At 37.7% G+C, this 21,356-nt stretch overlaps 1 protein-coding gene across 6 annotated transcripts in view; it reads left to right on the forward strand.

The window, feature by feature from the left end:
* Window positions 1-21,356, forward strand: part of GOLGA4 (golgin A4) — a 138,796-nt gene that overhangs the window by 79,729 nt on the left and 37,711 nt on the right. For all 6 annotated transcript variants that reach the window (XM_087945812.1, XM_087945814.1, XM_087945815.1 and 3 more), the window contains one exon: window positions 17,581-17,694. In XM_087945812.1, the coding sequence (XP_087801938.1) occupies window positions 17,581-17,694 (114 nt within the window). The remainder of the gene's footprint in view (window positions 1-17,580; window positions 17,695-21,356) is intronic.

Genomic DNA, 21,356 nt, shown 5'->3' on the forward strand with positions numbered 1-21,356 from the left:
TTCCCTTCATATATCTTTTAATCCTAATTCATTTGTCATTTGATAAAATATTTTCGGTAGGATTTTCCTTTTTTTAAAATCTACGTTATTATTCTCATAATCTTTTGCCTATGAAACATATATCCTCATATTCCAATTCTAATAGTTTTCTATATAATTTATTATAAAATCTTTCCTGTTTTTCATTTGGTGCATATATAACAGTTAACAATGCTTTCTTATAGTTTACAAATATTTCTAACATTAAGATTCTATCCTCTTCATCTGCATAGACCTGTTTTGATTGTAACTGCTTTCTAACATATATTGCTATTCCCCCATTTTTTTTGTTGAGCCAAAGAGTCATATAAATCCCCAAATTTTATTGATTCTAACGATTTGCTATGATGTTTTTGTATATGTGTTTCCTGAAGACATATAATATCTATAATTTGCTTCTGTAATTTGATCAATTTTTGTTCCTTTTTATTGGTGATTTTAAGCCGTTGACATTGATAGAAATCAATTTAATTTCTTCATCCATCCTACTTTGTGTCTGTTATTTATTAGCACATATTTTCTCTTGTTTCTCTTTGTTGTTCTTATGCCTTCTCTTTTTAGTCTTTCGGCTTCTTCCTGCTCTCTTTCCTCTTGTTCTATTTCTCTTTCCTCTGACTGTTGTTCTTCCTGGCTCCTACTCTCCACTTCTTCTTTACTAATTTGATCTTCTTCTGATACTACATACAGTTCAAAGAATTCCCTCGCCTTTTCTATGCTGTCTATTTTGAACTTTTTGTCCTGCCACAATAATAGCATTCCTTCCGGAATGAGTCATTCAATGCACATTCAACTGTGAGGCCAGAATTCTATAGTTTTTTCAATGTTCTCTTATTCTCCTCGGAATTTGCTTTACTGTTACAATTTCTACTCCCTTGAAAACCAGTGGTTTATCTCTTGTTGCTTTATATATCTAGTCCCTTAGTAATTTCTTTAAAAATCTTATATGAACCTCTCGTGGTAATTTGAAACATCTCATGTAATTGGTATAAATTCTGTATACGTCGTCCATTTCTCTTTGAACCTCTTGGCCTTCTCTTCATAGTGCTTCTGCTAGAAGGTCTGCCATTATTTTAGGTAGATCTTCTCCCCTTTCTTCTGTCACATTCTGAAATCTAAGGAAGAAGTCAGCTTTCTCCATCTCCAGATAGGAAACCACCTCTTCTAATGTCCGATTTTCTCCCATTAATTTCTGGTCTATTGATTCCATTTTTTAATCTGTCTGTTCGACTTTTGTCTCCACCACCTTTATCTTGTGTTCCGTTTTATCTATTGCCTGCTGGATTGTTCCTATCTTGTTGTCTAGTTTTCATATCTCTCCTTTCATCTCCCCCATTTCATTTTTAAGTCTTCATGGTTTTTTGTTATTGTTTCTTGAGTTCTCATCATAGTTTCTTGTATTGTCACTAGCGCCGCTTTTATTGTCTGCATGTTTGATGCTTGACTCATCTTCTCAGAGCTCAGCATGCCCTCAATCGAACATTTTCCTGCTGGTGATGCTGTTGCTAGTGCTGAGTTGGATGCTGTTTTCTTCCCAATTTTAGTGACAGCTGTGGTGGTAGGCATCCTAAGGTTTCCAAGTTTGCTGATTTCCTAAAAAAATCTTTCAATATTATCATCAATTTTAGAAAACAGGATAAGTAGAATAAATATTGTTACAGGCGATTATACTGTTTAAATCCTTCAGTACTACTTCTTTCCTATTCAACATCAAGTTGCTTTCCACACTTCTTCTATTTCATCAGCTGTTTTTAACTGCTTAGTCTCCGTCTCTCTCAATTTGCACAGTCACTACCCTCCTTCAAGATGGTTCCTCTTCTCTATTTCTTTGCACCTCTCCGAAGAACTCCCAGCTATTGTCTCTAATAACTCTCCTCTACTAAAAGTCAATCCAATATTCAAAAAAATATTTTTAAAGAGTTCTAAGTATATGTTCACAAGATCTGATCTTCTTCGGTTCTTCCAAGCTTCCCTCTTATCAATTGTCAGACTGCTCACCTTTAATTAGTTCCTCCACTCTGTTCTGCTCCACAGTCACCGCCAATTCGCTGCCACGTTCACTTTCCCTGGAGGCTCCCTATGCTAGGCACCTTCCACAGGGCTTTCTCCTCTCACCTCTTTAGGCTGTCCAAATCCACCATTTCTTCTCCAATGTCTCATGCTGATTTCCACTCTCCTGCTTCCCGATTGCAGCTGGCTGTCATGGCTTCAGACCCACCATAAATGCTGGGATTTTTTCACGATGGTTTCAAGGGGTTTCCTCTCATCGCAGCGGAATGTTGCTTTCCTTCTCGCTGCTCTTGAGGCTTCCCTTCTAGTTTGTGTGCTTCTCCAAGATCCACGATGCCCTGAAGGGCTGGCTTACCAAACATGAAAAATCAGATACAGGAGTGCAGAGCTTCCCTTGCACCACACCACCATGACGTCACCACTGGAGGTCCACCTTAATATTTTGTAGATGGTTTCTCTGGCATAATATACCAATGATGAATCATTTTATAAAAATTCTCTCTGAGATCATAACATATTATAAATTTCAAACTCTTCCACAATATATTTTCCCATTGATCCATCCTTGTATTATCACCAAATTCTTAGCCCATTTTATCATAATTTCTTTAACCTGTTCTGTCTTAGATTTGAACAAAATTTTGTACGTTTTAGCAATTGCACACTCATCATCAGTACATAATTATACTTAAAGTTCTAACTCACTTCGCTTCATGAGCAGACATGATATTCTTCCAATTAAAATCGGAATTCCAATTTTTTGGGGAATCGCCCCCCCTTTCCCCTCCATCTTCTCCTCCTTTCCCTCCCCTCGGAGGCCCCCTGAGTCAGGAGTTGCTACCTCCGCGCGGCTCCAGTCCCACGTTGCCTCGGGAAGGGAAAAGCAAAAAGGAAGAGCCGCGATGGTGCTTTGCAACGGCAGCGGCGGCATCGGAGCAGACCAGCTGTCTCTCTGTCTGACGGCCTCGGACAAATCTCTGCCTCCCAGCACGCTTGGTCCTCTGCCCGCAGGCTTCCCCGGCCCCTTGCCAAGCGGGTTTTCTGCCCCAGCCCGGCAGGGCCCTCGCTGCCTTCCCCTCGCTTGGCCGGCCGGGCTCCTTAGGCAACCCGGCTGCCTCGTGCCGAGAAGCGCGCTGCCAGGCGGGGGCCACGCGGTGCAGGGCAACACGCCACCGCCCGGCCCTGGCGAGGGAAAGCAGCGGGCGCTCCCCGGGTGGCAGCCTCGGCCCCGCTACCAGGGAAGCAGCTGCCCAGCTCCGGAGCTGATCCATACCTGACCGGCTGGAAAGGAAGGGTGTGTAGCGTTGGTGTTGTGTGTGCGATTTCTTGGCGCGGGGTCTCTTTTGGCCGGCCCCGATTTTTTTTTCAGAGGGGAATATCATGCCTGATGAGTCTTTTTATTCATTTTATATATTTCAGATAACTGTAAATATAGAAATTGTTGCTTACTATATCCTTCTGCTATTAATTGGTTTTAATTTTAAATTCTCCTTGTTAATTTTCCAATAGTTCCTGATATGTTAACCATTTATCTATTTGCTATTAATTTTCTATAGTATGCTTCTTGAGCTGAGATCATAAAGCAACAATCTGGATATCTGTTCTATATTCTCAATGTGGCACATCTAATAAAATGATTTTTAAAGTCCACATTGACTTTTAACTTTATCATACCATAAATGCTCATGCTCAAACTTGTGGAAGTTTTTTTTATTTCTTAGTAATATCCATTCTTCCAACCTGACCAAACTGCATGCAGCAAAATGCAATTTTAAATCTGGTAAAACCAAATCCTTGTTTTTTTGCTTCTTGAATTTAGATTTTTTTAGATTTTTTTTTGCTATTGTTTAAAAAGTATATCCATTGACATGATAAGTATGATATCTGTAATAAAAACATCATTCTTGATGAAACATTTTTATCACAGAAATATTTCCCAACAATCATAGTTTTAAATTCACCAATCTTAACATGTCTTTCCATACCTTAACATAATCATTTTGAAATAAAATACAATTCATATTTATGATAGTAATACCCAAATATTTTAATATTTTTATCAATCTTAAAATCACTTTTTCCACCAATTCTATTTGATGTTTTGGTTGCATATTTTTAATAACATCTTTGTCTTCTGTTCATTAATCTTGAAATCAGAGAATATATCCCTCCTTTAAATTTCCTAATAATGCTCCTGCTCCCTCTAGTGGATCTTCTAAAATTAACAACAGTCACCAGCAATTGCTTTTTTATGTTTCTTGTTCAATCTTTCTTCAATTCTCTGATCTTGATTTATATCTTTATTTTAATATCTCAACAACTGAAATAAATAAATATGAAGACAATGGACATCCTTGCCTTATCTCTTTTTGAATCCAACAAGACTGTAATTAGTTCTCCATTGACAATTATTTGTCCTTTCTGAGAGTATAAATAGAATTTACACGTTTAATAAAATTAGCTCAAATTTTCATATGTTCCAGATAAATCCAGTTCAAATTGTCAAAAGACTTCTCTGCATCTAAAAATATCAATACAGCTTGGTTTTCGTTATTTTGCTCCAAGCATTCCAAAATATTCAAATCCCACATAGATCTTCATGAGTAAAATCATTAATATTATTTTCAACCTTTGGGACAAAATTGTAGAAAACAATTTTTAAATTCAGTATTCTGTAGATATAAAATCTTCCCCCCATTTTGATATTAATATTATATTTCTTTGAAGGAGAAAGATGAACTTGATGTCTGCAGATTTATAGGAAAGGAAATGACTTGGCAACCAAGTCCAAATGCTTTAAGGCTTTAAAAGTTGTTACTGAGATTTTGAATGGAATTAGGAAGACAGTTTTGCTAAGAAACAGTAGGCCTGTAGTGGAAGTCCATACCTTTAGTTTGCTTAAGCAAACTTTAAAATCCAACTATGGCATTAAATGAGATATACTATTGAAATCAAACAGCATTTGGTTTGCATTCCAGCAAAATGCTTTCTTTTGGATAGTTGTTGTATAGATGTCAGTTCATTTAGTACTGTATTGGTTATATCAACAGAGATAACAGATTATATCCAAAAAAGACTGAAAGATAAATTCCTATCCCCTTAAAGCAGAGGTGTCAAACTCAAGGCTTGCGGGCTGCATACAGCCCATGATGCGGTCAGATGCGGCCTGTGGGGCTGCCTGGAAAATGCAAGGGGACACCCTGCATCTAGAGGTGAGATTCAGCTGGTTCAGAACGGTTCATGTGAACCATTTATTAAAATTTGACTGATTCTGCAAACTGGCTAATTCCACCACAGGCAGGTCCCGCCCATTTTTCGGCTGTTTTGGCTATTTTTTGAGCAAAAAACTGCCCCCCAAAACCAGCCTGAAAATGACTGAAAAACATTCCCAAATAGTGGCCCGAAAATAGCCAAGAAATGGGCCAAAAAAGCCCCCAAAACAGCCATTTTTGGCCATTTTCAGCCCGTTTTCCAGGCTGTTTAGCAAAATAGCAAAAAAAAAAAAAAATGGGTAAAAAACGGCCTGAAAATGGCTGAAAAATGCCCCAAAACAGCCTGAAAAACAGGCCAAAAAATGAAGGAGAGAGATGGGAATGAGGAGAAGGAAGAAAGGGAGGGAGGGAGGGAGGGAGGGAGGGAGGGAAGGAAGGAAGGAAGGAAGGAAGGAAGGAAGGAAGGAAGGAAGGAAGGAAGGAAGGAAGGAAGGAAGGAAGGAAGGAAGGAAGGAAGGAAGGAAGGAAGGAAGGAGAGAGATGGGAATGAGGAGAAGGAGGGAGGGAAGGAAGGAAGAGGTTAATTGAGCTTTAAAGTCTCTTTCAGAATTGCCAGCATAGCAGTATTGTCCTTCTCCTGCTATTTATTTATTATTTTGGGGTTGCAAATGGGCTTTAATTGTAAATTGCTTCTGAGGAATCAATGGATTTTATTGCCTCTGCCATCTCAGGTGTGAAATATTGGCTGTTATGATACAATGTATTGCTTTTTAATAAGTTCAACCTCCAATGTCTTAATTTCTTTGGTGATGGGAACAGAATGCTTTGCTGGTCTTACCCCATCCTTTCACTGGAGGGGAGCATTTGCACCAGGAAACTGAGGGTTGGTTAACCCTTTCATTTCTGGAGGTGTTGCGTATAGGCCCAAGGCCTGGGGAAAGGGAGAATTGGCCGGGAGGTGGGGCTGGGTGTGATGAGTGACATCGAGTTAGCCACGTCCCCCCAATCACATGATCACCCAGCCATGCCTCCCCAGCCAGTCATTAGGGCAGAGAACCAGTTGTTAAATTATTTGAATCCTACCACTGCCTGCGTTGCATCTGCCCGGCACCCCAGCCCCATCCCAGGGGGAGGCAGGCGTGCACGCACAGGAGGCAGCAAGTCTGGCCTCAGCACACCACCCTTTGCAGCTTGTTTGCCTAGTCCCACCCTGCCGCTTCGCCTCTGCGCCTGCCTCCTCCAAACTGTGCCCGGTTTTGCCTTGCTTCTTTGCCTGGCCTTCACCTCTGCATTCAGCCCCTCGTGTTCACTTTTGCACCCAGTCTCGCCTCACTTCTTCATCCGACCTTTGCCTCTGCATTTGGCCCCTCGCTTCCTTGCCTTCCTCTCTGCATCCGGCCTCACCTCACCTGACCTTCACTTCTGCATCCCACCTTGCCTTGCTTCTTTGCCTAGCTTTCACCTCTGCATTTGGTCTCACCTCACTTCTTTGCCCAGCCTTGTCCCGTAGCAGCACTGGTAACAGCCTTGAGGAAGGAGGTAAGTGGATGCCTCCTCAGGGAAGCAGGGCTGGGCTGGGCTGAGATAGAGTGAGCTGTGGAATCCCAGGGTTTGCGGACTGGACTGGGTGCTTGCCTACTGCTGTCCAGGGCTCTGAAGTGAAAGTACAAAGGGGAACGCCTTGCTCCAGGATACAGCAAGGGTAGCAGAGGAAACACTGCCCAGAGTGTCCCTTCATTGGCATACCACATGTGTTAAACCACTGATACATGACACCTGATTGTCACCCTCCCCCATGAACCCCCATCCCATCCCCTTGCCCCCTAGACCCCCAAAGCACACCATGCTCCAAGGCTTTGTGGAAAATGTCTGGAAGTCAGTGGAGGGGGTGCTTTGGGTCTCACACCAAAGGACAGACCCACAAGGAGGCCCTAAGGGATCTAATCAGCATTGTCTGCAAAAGCTAAATTTTGGATGGATATTTCAGGCATTTTGAACTCTATTCCTGGGCTTCTTGAATGTTGGAGAGTTGTTGGGAAAAGATGGAGAACATGGTTCCTTGTTTCCTATTTGGGAAAGCTGGATTGTGTCTTGGTTTTTTTCCCCTACAATCAGAGATACTGAAAGGCAGCCCTGAAAATATCAGAACCTGATTCGAAATGATATAGCTTAATTAGAGAGGTTGAATAGCCCTTGCGGCTGCTAGACCAGCTTCAGAGTAATGATGGATTGATAATATTGTCGTCCACCCATCCATCCAGGAGCTCTCCTGCATAAAATATATAATTTCAATTGCATCAAAGAGGGCTGCAGTCACTTGCTTTCTCTCCATAGATGCTGTGATGTTGCTAAATCTGCTCAAAACATTCAGACTCACAGCATCCTACTAAGCCTCCAGAGTGGATACGTAGAGTGCTCACAACTGCTCACCACAAGCAGTATCTGGGACTATATATATATATATCTGCTGTGAACACCTGTGTGCTGATATTTAAACCCCCAAAATGGCCAAACCAAAAGTGAGAGGCAGAGTACCTGTTTGTTGATATTGAAGATAAGGCTGTGTGCCTTGTTTGCAGAGCTACTGTGGCTGTACTTAAAGAATATTATTTGGCACTGACAGAAAACATCAGGACAAGTACAAAAACTTGGACATATATGTCAGAATATTCATGACTGGGAAGACATAGTAACAAGGTCAGCCAATGAATAGCCATGGCAACAGATCAGCCAATGAGAGCTGAATTGGAAACTGGAACTAGAAACAGCCTGGGCGTGGCTCTGTGTTAAGTTCTGAGCTCTGAAGCTGCAGTCTAGTCTGCAACTCTGAATCAAAACTGAAACTGTTCTCTGCTGTTTTCTCCTCTGCTTGTGTTTTTGCCTGTAACTGCTATCACATTGGAAGAATCTGCTGTTGTTATTGTAAATTTATTTCATGTGTTATTATGTATATAAAGAAGTTAATGAATCCTGCTGAATCAGTTATCTGTGTGTGCTTTCTGGATTAGATTATTGCAACAAAACTCTGACAATACATCAGAAGCTAAAGAACGTGGAAGAGTTGAAAAATAGTCTGATGACATGGCAGCACATGTTCACAAAAGCAAAGTCACAAAGTGAAGCTGCTGTGAAAGCTAGTTTTACAGTGACAGAAGAGATAGCTAAATCAGCCTAGCTATTTACAGAGAGTTTTTGAACCGCTGCATGATTAAAGTGTCTTGTGTCCAGACCAAAAGCAAGCATTTGTAAGCCTAAGTAAAAATACTGTTACTGATCACATATGTGAGCTTACCACTAATTTACAAGGATAGCTGATTGAAAAGGGAAAAGATTTCATTGCCTATTCCCTTGCTATGGACGAGAACACTGACATCAGTGACATGACACAACTGACAATCTTTATCTGTGGAGTGGGTGCAAGTTTATGCAAGTGGATGCGTGAGGAACTTTGACTATGCAATCAATGCATGGCACTACCACAGGAAATGGAGCATCTTTTATGTGCGGGGAAAAGTGTGGATTAGTGGGAATAATGTGAGAGAAGATGAAGAGCAAGAATTGCACAGGTGAGTGACAGCATATCACTGCACCATGCACCAGGAAATACTATGCAGTAAAGCCCTGAAGATGGAACACGTAATGGTTGTCCCGGTTGAAAGCAGCTTTCATAATTCTTCCAACTTTCTCCCTCCTGCACCTGCACCTTTCTTCGTGGCGGCCATTGCTGACCGCCGTTCCTCTGCCTTGGGAAAAGGGGGTTTTGCTGGCTGGGGAGGGGGTCTGCGACACCCCCAAGCCCCTGCCTGGATCGCCCCTGTCTTCAGCTGCCTCTACGGGGCAGCTATATCCCCCAGATCCAAACGGATCAGGGGAACCTTGGCGGCGAACGCAGCAGGGATCGCGCAGTATCGCGAATCCCTGCCACCGCCGAAACCTTGCAAACCGGAAGTCCCTGAATTAGCTTTTCTGTGTGACATTACAAAGCATCTCACTGCACTAAACCTCCAGCTTCACAGGACAGGATTGCGTGATCATGGACATGTATGATGCAGTGAAAGCCTTTCAAATACAGCTGCGACTGTGGAAGATTTGATGCAGCAAGGAAACTTCAGTCACTTTACCTGTTGTCAAACACTCATCAGCCAAGTCACCACCTTGCTCTCAGATTTTGTTGATAAACTGAGTACACTTCAAATGGAGTTTACATGTTGCTTTGTTGATTTTGAAGCACAAATTTTGTCAATTTCAATTTTGGAGCGCTCAGCAATCCATTTGCAGTTGATATGGGAAATGCATCTGTAAACATGCAAATAGAGCTGATAGAACTCCAGTGTAATATTCTTAAGGCAAAATATGATTCTGTGGGGCCCGCACAATTCATCAGGTTCACCCTGAAACTTTGCCTCACAAATGATTGGAATCACTGCTACATTGGATTTACTAATGTAAAGTTGAGAGAAAATGGTATGTTCTATATCATTTTGCAAATCGTTTTTCTTTTAGTCTTCCTAGAGTGTTTTTTTCTTTCACTTCACATTAAATCAGCTTATTAAATGTAAATTTGATAATACAAGTACTGTTCTTTCCAATAAACATTAATGTAAAGAACTTATCTATTTTGACAATGTAATGTTTAATAAAACATTTTGTTTTAACACATTATGAAGCCAAAATACCTTTATCTCTTTTGTATTTATGAAGATGTTATTTAAACTTACCTTAGTTTTTTTAATCCTGCCTTTATTATTTCTATAAATAACTCAAGATGGTAAATGTATTCAGCATACTTTCCTCCTCCTATTTTGCACATAACAAATACCCTGGGAGGTGAGTTGGGTTGAGAGAGAGTAACAGCCCAAAGCTGGCTTTCATGCCAAAGGCAAGACTAGAAGTCACAATCTCCTGATTTCTGCTTTAACCACTAAACCAAAAAGGCTATTTATTGTTATTATTATTATTATTATTATTATTACTTTATACTATACCATACTACACTGCACTGGACTACACTATACTACACTACCTTCCAAGAAACATGCTTTGAATTAATGTGAAATAGAAGATTTCAAATTAAATTTCATAGGCAAGACAATTTTATTTTTTATCCCTTTGTGTGTGTTTATATGTTTATTTGTGTGTGTGTGTTCGTATATGTATGTGCATGTGTGTAATGTGGGAAAACGTACATATTTCTCTTTTATAGTTCTGCCTTCCTTTTGTAGTTCTTTCATAACTTTTTGCATTATGGAATTCTTGACATAATGGCCTTTCACTAGAATGAACAATGTTGTATCCGAAAAGCTACTGAATTGTGTAATCTTTCATTTGCTCTAACATTTAGCTCTAGTGATATTCAACAATATTGATAAATTGAGGTGAGGGCGGAGCTGGCATCCTGGCGGTTGGACGGGAGATCTTGATTCTCCAAGATCTCCGTCTATATCTCAGCTGCTGGTCGGTCTCCATGGACCTAAACCTTCCCGTAGAGATGGTGATTGACAAGGGCACGTCCTGTTGATCCCAGGGACATTGCAAAGTCCCTGGTTGATCCAGGGAAAGCCCTTTTTGCCAGTGGCGGAGAGGCAGCCTCCCAAGCTGCTGAAGCTGGGAGAGCTCCGGAATGGAAGAGACTGGAAAAAAGTGTGTCAGTTTGGTGAGGTGAACTTTTACATTATTTCTTGGAGAGAACACCCTGAAAAAATGAAAGTGGACTAAAAGTGAAGAGGAAAGAGTTTAAGCGGCGTGATTAATTGTCAAAGTGAAAGTTTTGTCCTCCCCCACCCTTTTTATTGGAATTTTGTATTTGGCAAAGCTGCTTTACTTTTTAAGCTGGACTGGTACTTTTTAATCTTTTTATTTCTGTTTGTATTTCCTTCTCCTTTTTTAACAATCCTTTTGAAAATTCTTTTTTGATTAAGACTCTTCTGCTTGATTTAAGATTTATTTCTCTCCCTTTAAAAAAAGGGGCGGGGTTCCTTGTAGTTCCTGGTTGTAGATTGAGGAGGGGGAAGTGAAAGTGAAGGAAAGAAAGTAGCACTGCCGCCCACAGGCTTGGATTCATTGTTTCTTTTTCCTTTCACTTTTTCCTTTCATGAGCATGGCAGTTTGTTTATTCAGGTGCTCATTTCTGAACAGATAGTTGGAGTCTGGAGTTGAAGTTGAAAGAAAGAAGATTGAAGTGACCTTGAAAAACTCTGAGCTGATTTATCAAAGAGCCTTGGATATTAGGCGGCAGAGACTTGTTTTATATTAGAATTGCTTTTTACCTTTTGCTTCCTTTCTAACCCGCCCCCCACACTAGTGGGGCTCTTTTTTTCTCTCTAATTGGATTTTAACTTTTCAAACCAGGAACTAGAATGTAAACCTTTTATTTTGGTTTTCTTTTTGACTATTAAGAGGAACATATAGAATATTTTTCTTTTTTCCCTTTTTATTTTTTACATCTACCATTGCAAATAATTGGATTAAGGTATACAAGTGCCTGAAGAGTTTCTTTTTCCTTTTTTCCTTTGGCAACTGTTTGCCTTCGTTTTTTTTCTTTTTCCTTTTTCCTTTTCCCTCTTTCTTTTTTTCTCTCTCTCTCTTTCTTTACAGATAAGCATTACAAGATGAGTAGAAAGACAACAGCCCCAGCTTCTTCAATACCAACCCCCTCACCATCTGGAGGACAACAATCTATACAGACAATATTACAACAGGAAAAAGAGAAAGAGAAGGAAGTGACATTGCAGATGATCATGCAAGGAATTCAGGAAATTGACCAAAAAATTGAAAAGACAGATGAAAAAGTGGAAAAGATTCAACAGATGATGCTGAAATATGAAGACAGATTCAAAAAAATTGAAGAAGAAGATATACAAAGAGATAAGAAAATTGGAGATACTGATATTCGTTTGAGCAATATTGAGAAGGGCAGGGGTAAATCATTAGGATGGGAAATAGACAAATCAGAATTTTACTTAAGATTTCAAAATATAGAAGAAGGGAAAGGTGAAAACCTTGCTGAAATAATGGCAGAAATATTGGCCGAAGCACTGGAAATAACTAAAGAAAAAATGATGGATGGGATGGATGAAGTATTTCATGTCTACACGAGATATGCAATGAGGAATAGAGTACCAAGAGAAGTTCACATCAGATTTACTAAGAAGAGTATTAAGACACAGATACTCCAGGTGGCGAGAGAGAAAACACTAAAATATAAAAATAAAGAAATTGTGCTGAAACAGATACCAAGAAGAGTAAGAAAGATGAGAAGAGAATATTTATTCTTGACTAAAGAGCTACTTAAAAGAGGAGTAAAGTACAGATGGTTGATGCCAGAAGGCCTTTTGTTCACTTGGCAGGAACAAAGACACAGAATTGACACAGTTGGAAAAGCTGAGCTATTTTACTTAGAATACTTTAGAGAAAAGGAGGAAGAAGAAAGAAAGGAAGAGTCACTAATTGAATTCCAAGGGGAGTCTATAGCAGTAATTGAAAAAGAAAAAGAAGGTGCAGTAGGCAGTGAACCCAGAGAACAACGAGAATTGAGATCTACTAGAGCAATAAAACCCTCCTATAAAGCTTAACATGGATGAAAGAAAATTGATTACGATTAACATAAATGGACTTAATTCGGCTATTAAAAAAAGGAAAGTATTTCGCAAATTAGATAAATTAAAATTTGATATAATCTTACAAGAGGTACATATTAAAAAGCAACATGAATATATACTAAAACAAGAAAAATTAGGGAAATTATTCACATCACTGGCACAATCGAAAAAAAGAGGTGTGGCATTATATATTAAAAAAACAATTTTGGCAGAACTAATTTATACAGATGATGATGGAAGGATTTTGATGGTGGAGATAACGGATAACAGTGTTAAAACACTTTTAATTGCAATTTATGCCCCGAATGATAAACAAGAAGAATTTTATAGGAAATTACATACAAAAATAACTGATTTGCACTATGTTAATATCTGCATGATGGGTGATCTTAATGGAATAATTAATGACCGGTTGGACTATAAAACACAGAAAACAACAAAGAAAGTTAGAAAGATACTACCAAAATCCTTCCTCCGAATAACAGAAGAATTTAATTTAAAAGATGCATGGAGAGAGAGAAATGCGGAAAGTAAGCAAATAGACACACATCCTGGTCTAAAATAGATATGATATGGATGTCAGCAGAATTATTGACTAATGTACAACAGATTGAAATAGAAACAAGCACATGGGCAGATCATAATCCAGTATCGGTTATCTGGAAAGGATACAAGGAGAGATCCAGATGGACTCTAAATAATATGATTCTGAAAGAAAAATACTTTAAACAGAAAATAGAAAAAGAACTTGTTTTCTTCTTCAAAGAAAATAGAAAAGAGGATACATCTTTACAGAATCTCTGGGACGTGATGAAGGCCTACACAAGATGCTTGATAATAGATTATACTAAGAGAAGAAACAGAAAACAGAAAAAGACATTTAAGACATTAGAGGATGACTATAAAAGACTGGAAAAAGATTTACAGAAGTCCCCACAAAAAAAAGACATTAAAAATAAAATGGATATAATTAAACATAAAATGGGACCAATGGAAAAAGAGGAATTAGCACAAAAAACAGAATTACTTTGAAGATGCAAATAAACCAGGCAGATGGCTAGCTTATAAACTGAGAAAGGAAAGAGAAGCAAGAAGAATTAGCCAATTGATAAATAAAGAAAGACAGGTTTGTTATGGAAATGAGGAGAAGAAGAAAAAATGTACAAGATTACTATGGAAAACTATACTTTCAAGAGAATATTCACGAAGAAAAAATCAAGCAATATCTTCAGAAAGCAAATTTACCTCAGATACCCAAAAATATTGAAACAATTTTAGAACGAAATATAACAATGATGGAACTAACAGAAGCTTTAAAAAAACAGAATGCTGGGAAAGCTCCAGGTCCAGATGGGTTGCCAGTGGAATTCTATAAGACTTTTCAGGAAATGTTGAATCTTCATCTTCTAGAACAGGGGTCCCCAACCACCGGTCCGCGGAACAAGTCCTACCGGGCCGCTGGCTTGCTGGGCGCCGCCATCTTTGATGAAAAAGTGCTTCCGGTGAGCTTTTCCGGGTAGAAAGCTCACCGGAAGCACGTTTTCATCAAAAAAAAAATGGCGGCGCCAGCACTTCCGGTGAGCTTTTCCGGGTAGAAAGCTCACCGGAAGCACATTTTCATCAAAAAAAAGATGGCGGCGCCCAGCTAATGCCGGTACCGGGCCGCGGCACCCAGCTGATGCCGGTACCGGGCCGCGGCGTAAAAAAGGTTGGGGATCACTGTTCTAGAAGTTATGAATGAAGTTACATTAAAGAAAATAATACCCAAAACATGGAGAGAAGCATATATTACACTTATACCGAAGGAAGATACAGACCTGCAGCAAGTTAAAAATTATAGACCTATGTCCCTATTAAATTCAGACTATAAAATCTTTGCTTCAATTTTGGCAGAAAGTCTAAAAAGATACTTAAATAATTTTATTCATACTGATCAAAATGGATTTCTGCCAAAGAAACAAATCAAGACAATGTGAGAATCATTTTGGATACTCTGGAATATTATGAAGCACACCCTGAGAAGCAAATGGCCTTGATGTTTCTAGATGCTCAAAAAGCCTTTGACAATGTGAGTTGGTGATTTATTTTACTGCAACTGATACAAATGGTCTTTGGTAAGAAATTTATCCAAGCCATTGAAACAATATATCATGAACAAACTGCAAAGGTGATAGTAAATGGAGAATTAACAGAATCCATAGATATAAGAAAAGGGACAAGGCAAGGCTGTCCATTGTTGCCTCTGCTGCTTGTGTTAACATTGGAAGTGTTGAACAGGAATATCAGAGAAGAAAAAGAAATAAAAGGAATGAAAACTAAAAAGGAGGAGTATAAATTGCAAGCTTTTGCAGATGACCTGGTATTTATATTAGAAGACCCAATGGAAACAACACCCACATTAATAGAAAAAAATAGAAGAATATGGAAAAGTAGCAGGTCTGAGAATAAATAAAGACGAAACAAAGATATTAACAAAGAATATGTTAACAAGACAAAAGAAAGAGTTGGAAGAAACTTTAAAAATACAGGTCACGAACAAGGTTAAATACTTAGCGATTTATATTACACCAAGATGCAGTATCCTGAAGGAAGATAACTATGTTAAACAGCAGATTGCGACAGACTTGATGAAATGGGAAAAATTGCAACTATCATTGATTGAGAGAATATCCACAATTAAGATGAATATATTGCCTAGAGTTTTATATTTATTCCAGACAATTCCTATTTGATTAGGGAAAGAGTTTTTTGAAGATTTAAATAGAATTGTGTTGAAATATATTTGGCAGGGTAAAAAATCAAGAATAAAATTAAAACTGTTACAAGATGCAAGAATAAGAGGAGGGTTTGCCTTGCCCAGTTGGGAGCTGTATTACCAGGCGACAAGTTTGATGTGGGTAAAGCAATGGATAACACTAAGGAACAGTAGATTATTGACTTTAGAAGGCCACGACTTGCTGCTGGGATGGCATGCCTTTCTCTGGTATAAGGAAACTAAAACACAGGTATTTTAGAAGACATTATATTCATGAGGCATTGTTTTTGAGCTGGGAGAAGATTAAAAGACAATATTACTTAAAAATTCCAACATGGATATCAACTATTGAAACTTTTTCTTATCCAATAATATATAAAAAGGAACAAACAGTTAGATATGGGGAGCTATTGAATGAAAAGGGTGAACTTAAAACTATGCAAACGTTGCAAGAACAAGGTGTAAAAATGAATTGGTTTTCTTATTTGCAAATACAATCTAGGTTTGATAAAGACTCCAAGGCAGAAGGTATTTATGATAAGTTGACTGACTTAGATAAAATTTTGATTGGTACTGATGAAAAGGTAATTAAAAAACTTTATGGATATCTGTTAGAATTTAAATTGGAGGAGGAGCAAGTTAAAGAAACGATGATTGCTTGGGGGAAAAATTTTGGATATGGGATTGATTTGGAAAAATGGCAAAAATTGTGGTCTCAAAATTATAAAATGACAATGTCAACTGCATATAAAGAAAATTTGTATAAGATGTTTTACAGGTGGCACCTACCCCCGATGAGACTTGCGAGAATGTTTAAGAATAAATCGGATAAATGCTGGAAATGTCATCAGATATCTGCTTCATATTACCATATGTGGTGGACATGTTCAGACGCAAAGAAATATTGGACTAAAATCCACACATGGTTGGAAAAAATAATAAAACAGCATATAGACTTTAAACCAGAGATCTTTTTATTGGGCGTCATACCAGACATATACAATAAAGAACTGAAATATTTGATTGTAAATGTCTTAACAGCAGCTAGAATTGTATTTGTGAAGAACTGGAAAAATGACAAAATACCTATGCAGGAGGAAGTTATCAAAAAAAATTATGGACTATGCTGAAATGAGTAAATTGACATTTGAAATTAGAGAACAAGAAGATAAGCAATTTTATATGATATGGGATTTGTTTTATCAATGGTTGGATAAAAAGGCATGGTAATATAATAGACTTGATAATTTTGTGATAGAAATCTAATAGATTGATATAAAACATGATACAGATATATATAACCACTGGTTTAAAGTATAACATAAATTTTAAGATAAAATGTGGAACATCTCGTATAAAATGATGGAATAAATAGTTTAGTTATGGATGATTAATAACTGATAAATATATAAACATATGTTAATTTGACAATGTGAAGATTGATTTAAATTGTAAGTAAATGACTACAGAAGTATAGCACAAGTGATACGTAACCAACTGACACACTATGTATATAAAATGGAAGAGGATTTTATGTTTTTATGTTATTGTATGTGTATGTTTGTGTTTAAAAATAAAAAAACTACAACAATATTGATAAATTGTGCATGCATAAATAAGATAAATATATAAGAACACATTTCATTGATTTAAACTAATGAGATAGTACTTCAAATCATAGTATGCCTAGTATTCATTTTAATAAATGATAAATGAGATTTGGTCTTGGTATAGAATATGGGCTCCTGGTTTAGAATGTGGATTCTTTTTAAATGGCTTTTTAAATGAGTTCACCAATAGTTTTCTATATTTTGAAATAAATGATTAGATATTCAAAGTACATTTCTGTTAAAACAATAACAAATCACTAGAACTTTTAATATTGAAGTTGATTGGAAGTCAAATTGCACCATACTATATTTATACTAACAAGGTATACATGATGGATTTATTAATATTTACTTTGAAGGCCAGAGAAGAAGAAATGACCAAAAAAGTAAATAAATTGGAGGAACAGCTGGTGCAGTTACAAGAGGACTACAAAAAAAGATTGGTACATGAAGAAAATTGGAATGGTGATGAAGTAAGTTGGTAAACATATTAGTATTTCCAATTTTTCATTATGTTTTTATATTTAGTTTTATTGCAGCCTTATGCAACACAGTTTGCTCATTATATATTATTTGTTTGTTATTTTGTTTGATTGCTATATTTACTCATCTCAACAATTGACTTTGGGTTAGATATATCATAAAATGCAAAAACAAATTAAAAGCAATTAAAATAATACAGAATATATATAATCACCAAGTGCATCTATTGCCATGGATATAATGAAGAAATGGGGCCTTTAGTGCATTCAGATGCCCAGGTGTGTGCATGCAACCAAATTCATGGTCTCGCAAAAGATCAACAGGGTCAGATCATCCTGGTGTTTGAAGGAGAATATTCCAGAAGGCAGGGGCTACAGAGAAGGTGCATCTCCTAGTTCCTGCCAGCCAATATTTTTTGGCTTCTGGGACCTATGATACATGCCAAAATTGCTAGATTGAGTTGGATGGGTGGAAACAACTGGAAGGAGATGCTCTCTTGGGCATTACAGCCCAAATGACTTTAAAGGTGATAACCAGTACTTGATTGCATCTAAAAGTAACTTGCAGCCACTTCTCACAAAACAATGATATTACATGTGTTGAAATCAAATTGTTGAAATCAAACAGTATTGACATTGCCTCATTATAGCAGGGGTGGGATTCAGATTTTTTAACAACCAGTTCTGGGGCGTGGCTTGGTGGTCATGTGACTGAGTGGGCATGGCTAACTTGACATCACTTACATTGAGGGGTGCTTCTCATCTGGCCTCCTGTGACTGTGAGGATGCTGCAATGGTCATGAGTGTGAAAAACAACCATAAGTCACTTTTTTCAGTGTCATTGTAACTTTTAATGGTCACTAAATGAACTGTTGTAAGTCAAGGATTACCTATACAAAAATACAAAAAGCTGCTTTGTTTGCAAAAAGCTGTCCTAAATACTAGTCATTAGATTAAAAATACCCGCAAGCCAGAGTTATAAATCAGGCAGGGTGCCAGAGCACCTTGAGGAATTAAAATAGTTAAAATGCAATGATAACTATCAGCAGCCAACTCTTGCTCATAAAGTGAAACCCATTAGCAGAGAGTTCATTTAAGCTCTTCAGAAAGAGCACTCCCAGGAGAAGCAATCCTTAGATCCATTTGCACCACTTAAAGACACAGCTGGTCTAACTCATCTCACAAGATATCCTAAGGAAATCATCCAGATTTAAGGAAAGATCACACACACACCCCAGAAAGGCAGTTTAAAAAATCAGTGCCAAGCTTACATCCTGCCTCTTGGAAGTACACCCCAAAAGGACAGTGCCAGATACCACTAAAGCAGTGAAGGAAGACCCCCAGATAAAAAAAAGAAACCATGAGGCAGGAAAAAATTCAAACACAGTACAAATAATTAAATCACAACGGTAGCTGTTGGTTGTTAAACCAATTACCAGAATAAATAGACACAGGAACTAGCTAGATTTCGCAAACCAGTTTCTTTTCAGGAACAGAGATTAACCTTTTTCCTTCCAAACAAAGCTGAAGAGGGAAAATTATCCCATCAATAAACACAGGATTAAACATCACCAAGCACAGAATTAAACTTCACCAAAAACCAGTTTTAGACCAAAACTCAAAAAGGATATGTAAACTCATGTTTGAATGTCAATCTTTCTAGCTAGCCAAGAAGCCTTGCTGAATGTCACTCATCTTGGTTCCCTGTCACTAAAAGTTTGTGTTGAGGTAATTCCCCGTTAGGAGAATGAGCGCATACAGGGAGACGTATTTGAGAGAATTGTTTGAATAATACACACACAGTACACAGATACACTGTACAGTAAATGTAGGTTTTCATTTCCAGAAAGGTTTAAGCAAAGTCCAAAATAAGCAGTCCAAAGTCATTCACAGGTAAAATCAGTTAGTTTTCATCCAGGGATAATCCAATAACAAATTCTAGTGTCAAAAACAGTTCAGTATCAGACTTACATTAAATCCAGTAATATCAGTCAATTAGAAGAAATGGAGCAACGGCAATACTTTCCAACAGAAGGAAACAGAGATACTCACTCAGACACACTCTCTTCTGAGACTAAGACTAAACAACCCAGGTTTCTGGCTCCATCTTATGGCTGTTTGAGAAACCACACCCAATTGCATGCTCTTGCATTCCCTTAAAGATGTAGTACTAAAATGTTTATCCTGGTTTATATATTTCTAACCCAAATAGCTGTTAGGTGACTTATATTCCTAACATTCTCCCCTTTTGGGTAAGACAATATATACAACCTTAAATTGTAAGTCCATAATCTTCACAGCTAGCCTTCTGCTTTAAAGAGCCTTGGGCCTTTGTAAAATGATCTGCTATATTGTTTTCTGACATACAGTATTCTAGCTTAATCATCTTACTTTGCACACATTGTCTCACATTTAAATATCTTAAATCTGTGTGTTTCGTTCTTGTTTTAACAGCAATATTTGAAGCCATCTGTATTGCTGATTGGTTGTCTTCGTAAACTACAATAGAATCTGTTATATTAATTCCCATATCAATTAATAATTGTTTATTCAAAACTAAATCTGTACATAATAAAGACAAACATGAGAATTCAGCCTCCATTGTTGACAAACTTAGATGTTTCTGTCTAATAGATCTCCATCCAATCAATGCTTCTCCCAATAATACAGCAGTACCCGATGTAGATTTTCGTGTATTTATGTCTGTAGCAAAACTTGCATCAGCATATGCAGTCAAATTCAGTTCATCTTTTGGCTCCAAATACAATGCATAATGCATTGTCTGTTTCAGATATCTTAACACACGTTTAGCAGCTTGCCAGTGCCTGTCAGTTGGCTCAGTGTTAAATCTCGCTAATTGATTAACACTGTATGCAATATCTGGCCTTGACCAATTACTGAGATAAGATAAACTACCAATCAAAGACTGATAAATGTTCTTATCAAAAATAGGACTGTGAACATCACTATGGCTAAACTCCTGGCTCATCGGTGTTTTAGCCGGCTTACAAAGTTCCATTTTATAACTTTTTAGTAATTGGTTAATTTTATCTGCTTGTGAGATCTTGTATCCTCCCCTAGTTCTATCTACCTTTAAACCAAGATAATGTTTGATTTCTCCTAACTGTTTTATCTTAAATTTCTTTTCCATAGTGAAATTATCTCAGTAGCTTCTTGTTCAGTTTTGGTGATTAATGCTATGTCATCAGTAAATAATAACAATAATGACATTATACCATTAGTTTCTCTTTTAAACAAACATGGATCAGCCATGCCAGCTACAAAGCCTATTTTAGTCAATTCTTTAACTATACATTGGTTCCACTCATATCCTGATTGCTTTAAACCATAAAGACTCTTTTTCAATCTCCAGCAATCATTATTATCAGTATTATCATTTTTGAGACCTAAAGGTTTCTTTAAATATATAGTGTGTTGCAATGGTGCATGCAGATATGCTGTCTCTACATCCAAATGATTTACAATGTATTTCTCCTTAGCTGCCCACACTAATGCTGCCCTTAATGTAGTAGCCTTCAGACTAGGCGCAAACACTTCATCGTAGTCATTTGCTGTCTGATTAAACCCTTGTGCTACTAACCTGGCTTTATGGGTAACAGTCCCATCTACACCTGTCTTTAGCTTATATATCT

Source organism: Notechis scutatus, chromosome Z (genome assembly GCF_049901735.1).
Source record: "Notechis scutatus isolate UNSWTSFEM ecotype Mainland chromosome Z, rNotScu1.2, whole genome shotgun sequence".
Taxonomy (NCBI): Eukaryota; Metazoa; Chordata; class Lepidosauria; order Squamata; family Elapidae; genus Notechis; species Notechis scutatus.